Source organism: Gymnoscopelus microlampas, assembly GCF_963454915.1.
Source record: "Gymnoscopelus microlampas genome assembly, chromosome: 4".
In the NCBI taxonomy this organism is placed as follows: Eukaryota; Metazoa; Chordata; class Actinopteri; order Myctophiformes; family Myctophidae; genus Gymnoscopelus; species Gymnoscopelus microlampas.
The window spans coordinates 17945252-17958308 of NC_139941.1; the positions used below are offsets into that span (position 1 = coordinate 17945252).

General features: G+C 46.6%; 1 protein-coding gene across 2 annotated transcripts in view; it reads right to left on the bottom strand.

The window, feature by feature from the left end:
- kremen1 (kringle containing transmembrane protein 1) overlaps positions 1 to 12589 on the bottom strand; it is a 75999-nt gene extending 63410 nt beyond the window's left edge. For both annotated transcript variants that reach the window (XM_084053964.1, XM_084053963.1), the window contains exon 1: positions 12319 to 12589. In XM_084053964.1, the coding sequence (XP_083910090.1) occupies positions 12319 to 12400 (82 nt within the window). In that variant the 5' untranslated portion in view covers positions 12401 to 12589. The remainder of the gene's footprint in view (positions 1 to 12318) is intronic.
- Positions 12590 to 13057: the final 468 nt, after the last annotated feature.

The following is a 13057-nucleotide window of genomic DNA, read 5'->3' on the forward strand; positions in this document are numbered from 1 at the left end:
TCCGTTTTTACTCTCTCAGCGAACATCCCAAGTCTGTTCTCCGACTGTACAATATTGTCACTGTCGGGCAGAAACCTTGAATCTCCTTATTTCAACTTGGTAGTTTTTTTTTTGGTAATTTAATGCCCTATTTCGTCATATTCTACAGTGTCACACAAAAGTAGTAAAAATAGGCGATTTTGAAGCTGTGTGCTTGTAGATCAGCTAATTTTTGCAGTTTTTTCCTGAAAACAGTTTTGGACATAATGAGATTTCCACCCGACAGCAACGACATGTTCTCCTCAGGAAGATAACACAAAATAACTCTCCATTGTGATTTAAACTAATATAAATAATTAAATAAATAGAAATAAAGAAAAACAATTAAATAGAGGTTTCATGACCCTCAAACAGAGCTTCAAATCCCATCCTCTGTGGATTTAATGGAGTTTCAATAATGACCTGTACACATCCGTTTTTACACTCTCCGGCCCTAGAGCTGGGGTCTTCAAAAATGTTCAGGCCAAGGACTCCTTAGCTGAGAGAGAGAGAGGCGAGGCGTTGTGAGCTTGTAGATCTGCTATTTTTTGGCTAATGTTCCCCTCAGAATAGGGATGCTAGGGTTAATGTAAAATTATTATCTATCACACAAATATTTGGTGGGCCCCCTGTAGTAACTCTAAGGACCCCCTAGGGGTTCCGGACCATTTGTTGAAGACCCCTGCCCTACAGTGTAAGTTTCCTTTTTAATCAAGATGCAGGCCTTTTGAATGAAGCAAAACACAAAAGTACGCATTCATCTCAACTTCTCAACTTCAGGATTTTTATGTTCGAAGTGTCCCCCTTTTTTTTATCTCGCCTGACTGACCCAGTCAAAGAGCGAACAGCGCATGCAATACTGCTGTATCATATCACAAAAGGCTGTCAGATAAACCGCAACAAAACATGCTCCCGAGGACACAATAACACTAGCACAAAAGGCTGCTACAGAGGGAACCAAAGCGTTGGGCATTCAGCCTCCTTTTAAACCAGCCAAGTCTCCAGTTCCTGATCTTGACTGTGAAAGCGATCCGTTTTCACTGCGGTTTGTGTGGCTGTGGGAAGAGCACGCAGTACTGGGAACCAGATGGCTCTGGTAAGAGACAGGGGGGCATCCCACTGCATGCAGTCCCTGAGAAGGGGATCCATTTCGGAGGATCCATTGAGGGCCGGCAGATCCCGTTTCATGGCACCGGCCGAGTGTGACCGCCCTCGGTTGACGTTGGTCGCGGGCTGGTGCCACGTAGGCTACTGCGGGCCCGGCCCGTTTGTTTTCACCTCAGGGAGCTGCATTCACCTCGCACACACAGGACAGACAACTAAATCAGGGTCTCTCGACGACTTGGGTTTCATCCCCCTTTGGGTTCCACCTCTTTCAAAGCTTCACTTTGCAACGGGATATCACTGGCTCCACGGCTTGGAAGTACAATGGCTGTTTGTGAAAACACTGGACCAAGATGTTCCTGTGTGCTTCTAAAGTAGAGGCCATTATATAACTGAATTGCTTAAGTCGAGTTAACTCAAGGGTTCGATTCAGGGGAGAAACATCTCCATTTCAGTTAATGGACATTTATTTCCATATTCTTTCAATAGACCACCATGAAAAAAACGCAGCATCCCATCCCTGTTCTGTGTACTCTCTCTCTCTCTCTCTCTCTTGATTGTCCATCTCCCTGTCATGGCATCTTAGCTCTGCCCACTACTGGCCTTGGTCCTTTGTTTGCTGTCCACTTAGCTGCGTCTGCTCCCTTTCCTTGTCCTTATGTTTGTTCTGTCCACTTAACCATGTCCACTTGCTTGGCCTTGTCAACATAGCTCTGTCTGTGGGCGTTTCCTGCAGAAAGGGGGGGGGGAAGGCGACAATTTGCCTTTTCGGCCACAAACTGCTGCAGCTGGACCTGCACCAGGCCCCCGGGCACTGCAGCCAAATTACTCTCCATTTATTTAACCCATTAAGACCTGAGGCCGATTCTACAAATGCCTTCTAAATAAGTAGTTCTCACACTTTCAAGATGTTTCCGAAAATGTTCAAAAGTAGCAGATGTACAAACTCGCAGCGCGGCACGAAGTGACGCGCTGTGAGCTTGTACATCTGCTATTTTTGCACGGCCAACGCAAAAATCTAAAATGATCACAGATGCGTTCCCGGTTTTAATGGGTTAAAGTGGTTGCCATTCCTCTGCCGCGCTGGAGCACAGACCTCAGTGGCCCTGGACCAAACATAACTAGTAGTATAAAAGGAACCAGAGTTCACTGGACAGGTCATGTCTCACACAGTAGCAATTCAATATCCTCCCGCTATGTTCCTGGTTACGCTTCTCAAAACTCGGAGCTGCATGCGACACCGCGAAAATACATGTTTGCTTTGAAACTCTGGTCAGTGGTCACTGGAGATTTTTTTGCGAAACACCCCACCAATCTTTGGCGTGATGTTTGGAATATGTTACATGTTTGAATCAAAGGAAGAATAACAGCTTGTTTCACCTCAATCATACAATGTCAAAGCTTTATTAATAGTATGCGTAAAAGGAGAAACAACAAGAGAGAGCTTTATGGTTTTGGGGGTTGAACCAAAGACAACAAACCCAAAGTCTCTTCTCCTGCTGTACGTATGTTCTCCTCGGGAAGATAAAAGCGAAGGCCTCCACAGCTCGAACGAGCCCTGCTTGAGAAAAGCGACAGCACATTCTTATTATGAAAATGCCCAAAGCCAGTAAATCTCCAATGTGATTTAAACTCATATAAATCCAAAACTGGCAAGAAGGAAAATCATATTTTGCTTAATTCTGTTTACCCTCCAGGGCCTTCGGATATAGCGCCGATTCCCTGTGAATTAAATTGAGTTTCGATAATGAAAAACAATTGTTTATGTTGGAGTTAATAGAATTCATAGAGGAACACGGGTCACAATGGGATTTCATTACGGTTTGATTTGGCCCCTCTTGCCCCGGAGTGTGTTCCCACTGATGGGCTCCGACTGCTGGACCGGCAGGCCTGAGAATGTCACCCGGCAACCGAAGTGGCTCTCCTCATACATAAGCAAAATAAATGTCAAGGAGGTACATGAGCAGGCTGGTGAACACCGCTCATGCATAATGGTGGTCAAATGAGCCTGGAAGGGCTTGGAGGGGTGTAGAAATGCTGGAAGAGTCCAGAAAGAAAGCTGGAAAAAAGAATCCTCGATAGAGGAGGATCGACAGGGAAGAGAGCATCAACCACTTAAATCCTACATACTTCGTTGTACACCTAATGGCAAAAATAGTCAATCTACAAGTTCATAATGTGTAGCAACGCGACACGTTGTGAGCTTGTAGTTCGGCTATTTCCACCGAACGTTTGCCTATTTTTGTCGAATGTTCGCCTATTGTGACATGCCAGAACAGGGATGCTAGGGTTCACGAGGTTAAAAGTTACAGAGAAAGATGTTAGGTAAAGAAAATGCTACAAGCTCCGGAAACCGACAGATCTGAAGTGTCAGCACTGTGACTGACGTTTGAGTGACGAAACAAACCACTACTTTAGCCTCGTGATGGAACAAGAGCAGCCGAGTGCGCTCTCCCCCGCCCAAACGCTGTTTATCTCCTTCGCTCTTGACAGTTTTGCGCTGCACGGCCTCCTCCGGAGCCGGACGCGGTGGCCTCGGATTGGCGGAGCGGGCGGCTACTTGACAACTTAATTTCATGTTGTCCTGCGGGGGCCGCCTCGACAGTTCAGGGAGCGAGCTGACGCAGTCAACCTGACACCACTTTGTTTGGAGAGGCCTATTTTTCCCATGCTTTACATGACTCTGACATCTGTCATGCCCTGCCACCTCTGAAGGAAGGGGCTGACTTGCTTTTGCTGCTGCTGCCACCAGCACACAGACGCTGAAGTGGTGGGCTGGGCCCGGTCGCTTTGCATGCCAACCGGCCGGGCAGGTGGTGATTTGCAGGTGAGAGAACAATTTTAAAGGATTGATGGGAACAAAGGTTATGAAGAGGAGAAGAATAAAAAAAACGAGAGCACACGGAAAGGAGATAGACAGCGACTGGGGGAGAGAGAGAGAGAGAGAGAGAGAGAGAGAGAGAGAGAGAGAGAGAGAGAGAGAGAGAGAGAGAGAAGTGCTTTGATCAAACACGTGTGAGCCTTTGAACTCTTCAGAGCAACATGACAGTTGGAGGAACAATCACAGTGGTATGGTAATGACCGTGATTGTGTTTATAATAACCGGGTCTGCTTGTCCATCTCACCGCCGGTCGGCGGTTTCCTGGGCAGTCCAACCCACTGGCATGGACTGGAGGATCCCGGCCAGGCCGTCGGCCGCAACATGACCTTCACAAGGCACCACCCAGAGGTCAAGAGGAAGTGACTGGCCAGCTGCTTGACACGGAGCCACATGCCGTGCACCAGTAACAGTCCAGCCTTTTTCTGTTGCTGATAGCGAGCCAACTTCAACTCACTTTCAGCCAAGTAAACAAGAGTATTCTTCAAAATGTTGGCGTCTCTTTACAAGTCAGGGCATGCTGAGCGTAGGGAGTGTAGAGAGATTTAAAAAAGGAAAAGCTATCACGCTTTCTCCTCTTGGCATCTCTGGCATTCCCTCGCTCAGACTCCCTTTCTTCGTCTCTCTCCCTCCCTCGCTCTTTCTACATTGTCTCTTCACACCCTAACCCTGAAGCCTGGTTTATACTTAGTCGTACGATGGTGTCCCGGCACCGAAAATAGCAGATCTACAAGCGCACAACGCTTGTAGATGCATAATATAAATCATGCTTAAATTGCCACTATACATGTTCATAAAGCAAGCTTGTTACTGCAGGCTAAGGTTACACTCAGCAAGGACAGCAGATAAAAGAATGTATGCAGCGTTGTCTAGCACATCCCGTCACAACAAGAAAGCAATCAAAATAAGAAGCTATGACCTTATCAAATAGCATCTAGGTGTAGATTCTCTATATCTAGTGTAGATTCTCTGGTGCAGTAGAGGGGGAATCACATCAACATAAACCCAATTGGGTAACATAGGGTAGCAATCCAATCATGTATTGACCACTGAACAGTTTCATTTTTTAATCCAGTTTCCTGTCCCGGTTTCCTGTTCCTGTCTATAAATGCACTACATTCAAACTCGCTGCAGTCATAAAACCCTTGAGGCCAGATTGGTAGCCACTGCTGGCAAACGTGCCAACTGAGGACGGTGCATAATAGCAATATGAATTTCACACATTAATCTTTCCATCTAAAAAAATGTAGGCCCCACACCCTTGTTTGCCACCCCTGACCGGGAGTCAGTTCGGGCCAATTATGAACAGTACATTTTTTTGTTGTGTTACGTTGTCTTGCGAAAGTTAACCTCTTCTGACATACCATTAAAGATTTATGAGGGCTCCGTAAGGGCCGGTCCAAAGGGACCTTAGCAGGGTCTGTAACTCAGAGAGAGACCCTTACGGGTCCATTTGGTTACATCTGTACACTCTCTGAGTTACATTAACACTGAGGATTTTACTGTGTGCGCGGGACTGATTATGCATGGACACAATCAGCACAGAGACGAGGAAAGGCCTGACTGACTGGCTGCGTTTTTAGCACTAGAAAGGCAGCCGGACTGACTGGGGATTTAACAAAGACGAGACTGTAGTGAAACGAGATGCGCAAAAGAAGCACAAAGGATCATACATACTGTACATGAGATCCACACGCACACACGCACGGGCACGCACACACACACACACACACACACAGTCAAGTCCAGTAACTGTGCAGCCTAACCACAACACACACACACACACACACACACACACACACACACACACACACACGCATTCAGATCCCAGCCGCGTGGTTTGTCTGAACAGTGTCTGCTGCACAGAAGCCTGTCAAGAGGAGGAGGAGAGGTTTCCATCTCCCAGCCGGAAAAAAAGAGGGGTACCACAGGGCCCACATCTGAGACCACCTACAGACCATCCTCCACAACCCTCCCCCCTCCCCACTCCCCGCACTAAGAGGATAGGGGTTTACCCCCCCCCGACCACCACTGTGTGCGGTGGTGTCGGTGGTTCTCGCTGCACGTTTGACCTTCTGACGGAAAAGCCACGGCCTCTCCTCCAAACTCCATCCCTGTCGCCATCATGCTCACGTTTCCACAGATGGCACAGGATGCTCTGTTATTATCTTCTAACAGAGGGATCCCGCCTTATCCCTCTGTGTGTGTGTGTGTGTGTGTGTGTGTGTGTGTGTGTGTGTGTGTGTGTGTGTGTGTGTGTGTGTGTGTGTGTGTGTGTGTGTGTGTGTGTGTGTGTCTCCCTCTCCCACACACACACACACACACACACACACACACACACACACACACACACACACACACACACACACACACACACACACACACACACACACACACACACACACACACACACACACAAAGATCTCTCTGTCCTGGGGGTTGTGGAGGTTGATGGAGGCTAGACTACAGTTACACGAAGAGAGCCGGGAAAGATTAAGTGGAGGCCGATACAGGAGCGAGTGTGCGTGTGCGTGTGCGTGTGCGTGTGCGTGTGTGTGTGAGAGAGGGCTGAGGCTACACAGTAAAATCCTCAGTTGTTAGTTTATCCATTTGAAACTCGGAGAATGTACAAATGTAACCAAAATGGACCCTTACGGGTCCGCCTGTAAATGTGGTGGGGGGTGGAGAGGGTCAGTGGGGGGAGGATGTGAGACCTGTGGGGTCAGACATTCGACGTGGCCCCTGTAAAACCCGGAGCAGGAACACAGGGGGTTTATGGACTCTCCAGATGGCCTCGGTTAAGACCTCACATCTGAACTTTACACACATGTGTGGGCATGCGCACACACACACACACACACACACGCGCGCACACGCACACACACACACACACACACACGCACACACACACACACACACACACACACACGCACACGTGCACACAAACATACTTAATGATAGGCCATGGTATAGGGAAAGCTTTCACCTGGTTTGCTCTCTCTCTTTCTTCGAACTTCTCTTACTTGAAAAACATGCCTGATTTATACTTATTTGTGCACCTAAAATAGCTGATCTACAAGCTCACAACATGTTTCAGCACGACATTGTCAGCTATTTGTGGAGCACACAACCAAGTATAAATCAGGTATAACTCAAAGATCCCTTTTCACACTGTGAAGAGTTTAATCAACACTCCGGATTTTAACATTTGTATATCGACCCAGGAAACACAGAGGCTGTAAAATTGTTATAATGAGCATAAGGTCTCTGTCGAGTGGAAACCTCATATGTCCAAAATAGGATTCAAATTCAAAAGTAGCAGATCGACAAGCTCAATTCGAGCTTGCAGATCAGCTACTTCTGATGCTTTTGGGGTGGCGCTGTAGGATGATCAAGTAGGGCGTAAATTTTACGGAAAAAAACACAAAAACTTAAAATATGGAGATAGGAGGTTTCTGCCCCGACAGCAACGATCAGCTATGATGCGTATCTCCCATCTCAGCTACTGTGCAGCAGTGGCTTAGTGCATGTGCCGCATTTTTGATCCAAGCCAGTGTTCTGGCACCGCCTCATCTGTTCCCCGCTGCAAGGCGAAGGCCAGCGCGGGGGCTGTCTTCTGCGGTTTGGGTGTGATGGCCCTGACGGAGCGCAGCAGGCCTGCTGCGCTACAGCTCTGCTGGCCCGGCGGTCGGGCCTCGAAGAAGAAGAAGAAGAAGCACAAGGCGGCGAGTTGCCAGTTCCAGCAGCTCATCTGAAGCTGCGTCGAGCGACACAAGGGGAAACGCTCGCCTCTCACTCAGCCCCGGTGTTGTGCTGTTCACCACCTGCCCTGCTTTGAAAGGGAGGGATTGGGAGGGGAGGAGAGTGGGGATGGGAGAGGGCTCCCTATAGGTAGGGACTAGGGAGGGACCCCCGTTTCCAGGTCCGCCATCCATTCATGCACGTGCTGGAGAAACCCAGTCTGGAAATAATGTCGCTGCTTCAATCTGCAGCGAGTTAGTTTGATGTGACGCTTTGTCGCGCGGAGCGCGAGCGTTTTGCACGTCATTCCAGTGCAGCCTTACAAGTTATTTCATGCATGTCTAGTTCAGCAGAGCCTTGGCAAGCGTGGAGGAGAGAAGGAAAGCCTGTAATACACGTCTTGCCTCACATCAATCCAAAGTGGAATCGAACGCACCCAGATAGCAACCCGATGTTTTCTACAACAGGCCTTATTTCTGACAGCCGCGGCATTCTTTGATCCGATATTTGGAGTGAATTCCACACTGGCAAATGTCACAGCTTGCCCTCAATCAAGACTCTGCATGAGAAACTCCCACCTATGCTATTTATGTTCATGTTTCTCTGCACGGGTAATTGGAGTCAAGAAACGCCTATAAATATGACCCCCAGAGGACTACAACTTTGCCTGTTTTTAGGGCAAAAATAGGGGGGGGGCCCTTTTTCTCCCTGATGCAGGAGATTGATTTGGATTGGACAGAATTTCCCCTGCGTGTGCATGCAGTCAGACAGACAGATCTAGAGGCAGACACACACACACACACCTTGCTCACCCTGCTACTGAACATAAACACAGCCCTTTTCAAAGTGTGTAAGCTCAGTGCTCATTCCAACAATGTGCCGCTCCCCTCTGCCGTGTCATGACATCACAAAACAAAAAAAAAGCGTTGATGTGTGTGAGCGTGACGTGACTGCAGGACTCTCGCCTGAAAAGAGGGCAAGCGTCCCCACCCCGACCCCGTCAACGAGGCCGTCGCTAAATCCCCTGAGAGGGAACGACAACAGGAGAATAATTCCCTGCAGATTAACCGGCTCTGGCTTGTTCGCGGCGCCGACAACCTCCCCGAACATTACCGGCTCTCGGCACAACTCAATTACACCTCATCGTGACAGCTCTCTGACAGGAGATGGCTTCCATTCGTGTGTGTGCTCATGTCAAGAGGCCTGCAGCGGCTGCCAAGTGAGCAACGTCAGGCCTGAATATAATAATAAGTGCAGAATAAGCATGTGGGTGTCTAAACATGGTTCTTCCTTTTAAAATGCCTCACGTTAACAACTTAATTCCTATGTGCTTGTCGTGCGATGAAGAGCGAAAACAACCGATCTACAAACTCACAACTGTGTGCTTGTAGATCGGCTGTTTTCGCTGTTTTTGAAACCTTTCAAATACAAATTTTCTGTGATGACAAGTTACGACAAAGCAATTTATGGTTTTGTGCAACATGTTTAAGATATTCGACTACCTCCAAACAGACACGGTCTGTGATCTTTGACGTCCCTCCAAAGAGTTGAGGAACGCTGCTACAGTGTATAATATTGTCCCTTCAGGTGAAACACGGAGGAGAGAGGGGATGATGATAGACAAATATTGTCTGCACTGTGCATAACGTCGCTGTCGGGACAGAAACCTCTTATCTCCATATTTGATCTTTTTGTGTTTTTTTTTTGTAAATCAACGCCCTACTTGATCAGTATCAGATCTGCAAGCTCAAAACGCTGCGTCACAGTTTTGGACATATGAGGTTTCCACCTGACCTGATATAAGGCTATGGGAGATTTGCGCAGACATACTGCAGAAAAGGTGCTTTTGTGTGTGAGAGAGAGAGAGAGTGTGTGTGTGCGTGCGGAGAGAGTGTGTGTGCATGTGTGTGTGTGTGTGTGTGTGTGTCAGAGAGAGAGAGAGAGAGAGTGTGCGTGTGTGTGCAGAGAGAGAGAGAGAGAGAGAGAGAGAGACTGAGTGTGTGCATGCATGATAATCCCATTGCATAAGATGAAATAGAATGCTCCATTTCTGCGTGATGTGATTTGGAAAGTTGGAAACACAATCCTCAGCGTTCATTCAACCACGTTAACCCTGGCGTCCCTACAATGGGCAGGTCATCATATTCCAAAAATGTCCAAAATTCACAGCTCTACAAGCTCACGTGTGACGTGTCATAATGCGACGCATCATGAGCATTTTGATCGGCTGTTTTCACTAGGGCTTAACCACTTGAGAATCCATATTATGGGGGGAACATTCGCCAAAAACAGCATATCTATAAGCTCACAACGCGTTGCAACTTGTAGATCAGCAAATTATGGCAGAGTGATGTGGTATAGATTAAAAGCGGTCCAAGTACAGAGCCGACTCAGGGCCGGTTTTACTAAGTCAAGAGGGTTTAAGTGGTTAAGTGGTTAACTAGTCAAATGAACACAGGATTAAAACAGGATTTCCCTGTGTAAAGGGACTTCCAGATCTGCACATCGTGCACAACCCATTTCAGGGAAGTGTTCCTGTCTGTGTATTTGATTTAGATCAGTGCTTCTCAATCTGTTTCATGTGTGCTGCTAGGGGACCCCCATACGAGATCTGTGTTGTTAAAATATTCAAAAACACACAAAGACACATGTACAGTAGGGTTAAAGTGGTCAAAACAGATTTTGATGCTATATCAACCCATTAAGACCCATTAAGCATCTGTGTCATTTTAGATTTATTTGGCTATTCAAAAATCGTGAACATTTTTGCAAATCTTTGAATATTATATATTTTTTAAAGCGAACATTTGTAACTCAAATCTTTGCTTCTGGGGGTCCCTGGACCAAAATATTTTGAGATGGGGGTCCACGGCCAAATACATATAATTTTGGGGGTCCTTGACATGGAAAAAGTTTGAGAGCCACTGACATAGCAACAGCAGGCTGTCTGTGACTATACTCCTTGCTTGAGCGGTGACAAGACATTGCATATAAACCATAGCTGCAGTATGGCAATGAATACCACTCATCTGAAGCAGTCACCCACATGTGACTCCTATGGTATGTATGGGACAGTCAAATCAGTAGGCTGTGTGTTATGTGGACAGAGACAGCCATCCAGAATAGAGCAAAATAGTTGCACTCATAAACAGACTCGAGCCATTCGCTCCCTCTGACTGTTCTAAATGATTGTTTTATTGTACAGTGACTATATGGCACAGTTGACTTGCACTGAGGGTAAACTCTGCCTCTTTTTTTTCTCATCCCCCTCCATTGAGATGGGGGGAATACCATAGCTTTAAATACTTTGTTAATACATAGGTACACATGGGAGTACTTACGCACTGGCCCAGATGGTGGGCCCTCTAATTTGAGTCCAAGGGTATAATTAAGAGACAAAAAATTAAAAAGGAAAGCATGGGGATTTGCCGTTTCAACATGAAACGCAGCACAAATTACAGCAGGAGAAGTTTTGGTTTGTGTGGTCATCATTATTAGATATTCAAATTAAAAGACATTCTTCTCTGAGGAGAAGAAAGGCTAGCCCTGAATGGAGATCCATCTGTGATGTGGGAGCCTCTGCAGTCCATGGCATATGTTAGGCTTTTGGTTTAACCTTTATTTGTTTAAACTATATGTGGAATTGGCTGATACAAGAACAAAAATTTGACTATTTATAAAACAATAGTGTGGAAACTTGGGGAGGATTTTGGTATAATAGCCTAGACTAATTACCCAAAGGGTCGTATAGTAGGCTATGATTACACACCTGGCAATACCGATACAAGTCTATCTGAAAGTGCAATCCGTCGCTACAGTGTCGCATGTCACTTTGATGTGTCACCCAATAATAGCTCACTTATAACCATAACGAAATGCGATCCGCATGCAGTGCCATCTCACCATCTCAGCAAGGATGGCAAAACAATAACCGGTTTCAAAACAAATACCCCCCCTTCTATGTCAATTACCAAACAAACAAAAAGCCACTACTGTGCTACTGCTGCAGCCTTGGTTCAAGACATAAAAATGTCAAAATCGATGCAAATACATAATAACAGGTCTTGATCCAAGGCTACTGCAGCTGCGGGACATGGGACATTTGTGACAGCCGGGTCGCGATCGCGACCCGGCTGTCACAAATGTCCCATGTCCTGCGCTGTCTGCCACTGCAGAAGCAAGCACATCTGTCCGGGAGTCTGTAGCGCACACGCCGGGCTGTTGTTTTGGGGAGAGAGAGAAGTCCATACAAATAAGTTGCCTGGTTGAGATTTCTCTGGGAAACACTCCGGAGACTAGAGCACACACTAAATAGTTCTCATCAACACTGCAGCCAGCAATAACAATGAGGTTTGTTACAAAGACAAAACTATGAATGAAGTTCACGCGAATGGAATTCTCTATTCCCGTTTTTGTGGAGTGCCGTTTTCTGTTGGGTTTTGTTTTTGGTACAGTGCGCAACTGATCTGATCGAACAACACGCAAATGCGACTTAAACATGTAAATTAGCCTTAAAAAGGCACAAAAACAGAGAAAGTCTATATTTCTTAAGTTCCATCATCATCGGACTTACTTACCGGTCTCGAAGTGTTTGTTGAAAGCTGCCGAAGATAGAAAGCCAGCGAGGAGGATGGCAGCGGTGATTGTAGAAGAATCCATCGCTAAAAGAAGAAGCAGAGAGATCGGATGGAAGCGGCTTGTTGGGACACGGAGAGTATAGTCTCAGGGTCTCAGGTGGACTGAAGCTGGGACTGATGCTCTGTCTGGTTTTGTTGTAGAGATGAAGAAGTCGCTCCTCTACGAAAGTCCTTGGTTAAAAAGTCCCTGAACTTCAAGGCAGGTCCCTAGCTTCACTCCACTGACACCAGCCCAGGGAGAGAGATAGTAAAGAGAAACGCAGGGATCCTATTTCCAATCATGTGACAGGAAATTCGGGGCAATAGATTCAACCTGCAGCAGCGTTTGTGGTGGGCAATGCAGGGAGACAGAGGGGGGGGGGGGTGTGCGTGCGTGCGTGTGTGTGTGTGTGTGTGTCTCACACAGAGAGAGAGAGAGAGAGAGAGAGAGAGAGAGAGAGAGAGAGAGAGAGAGAGAGAGAGAGAATACCAATGTAATAGCTAGGCTACTTCAGGACTAGATGAATTGTAGTTGTACCCTGGCCTAAATTATGTCTCATAAAACCCATGGCATTCATTGCCATTTCAATTCAGCAATGAAGAAGCACATTACTGTATGTTAGTTTTCAACTTTTTTTTAAACAATCCTAAACCAATTTAAATAAATAATATAGTTTAGGAAAATTTGCCTCAAAAGCTG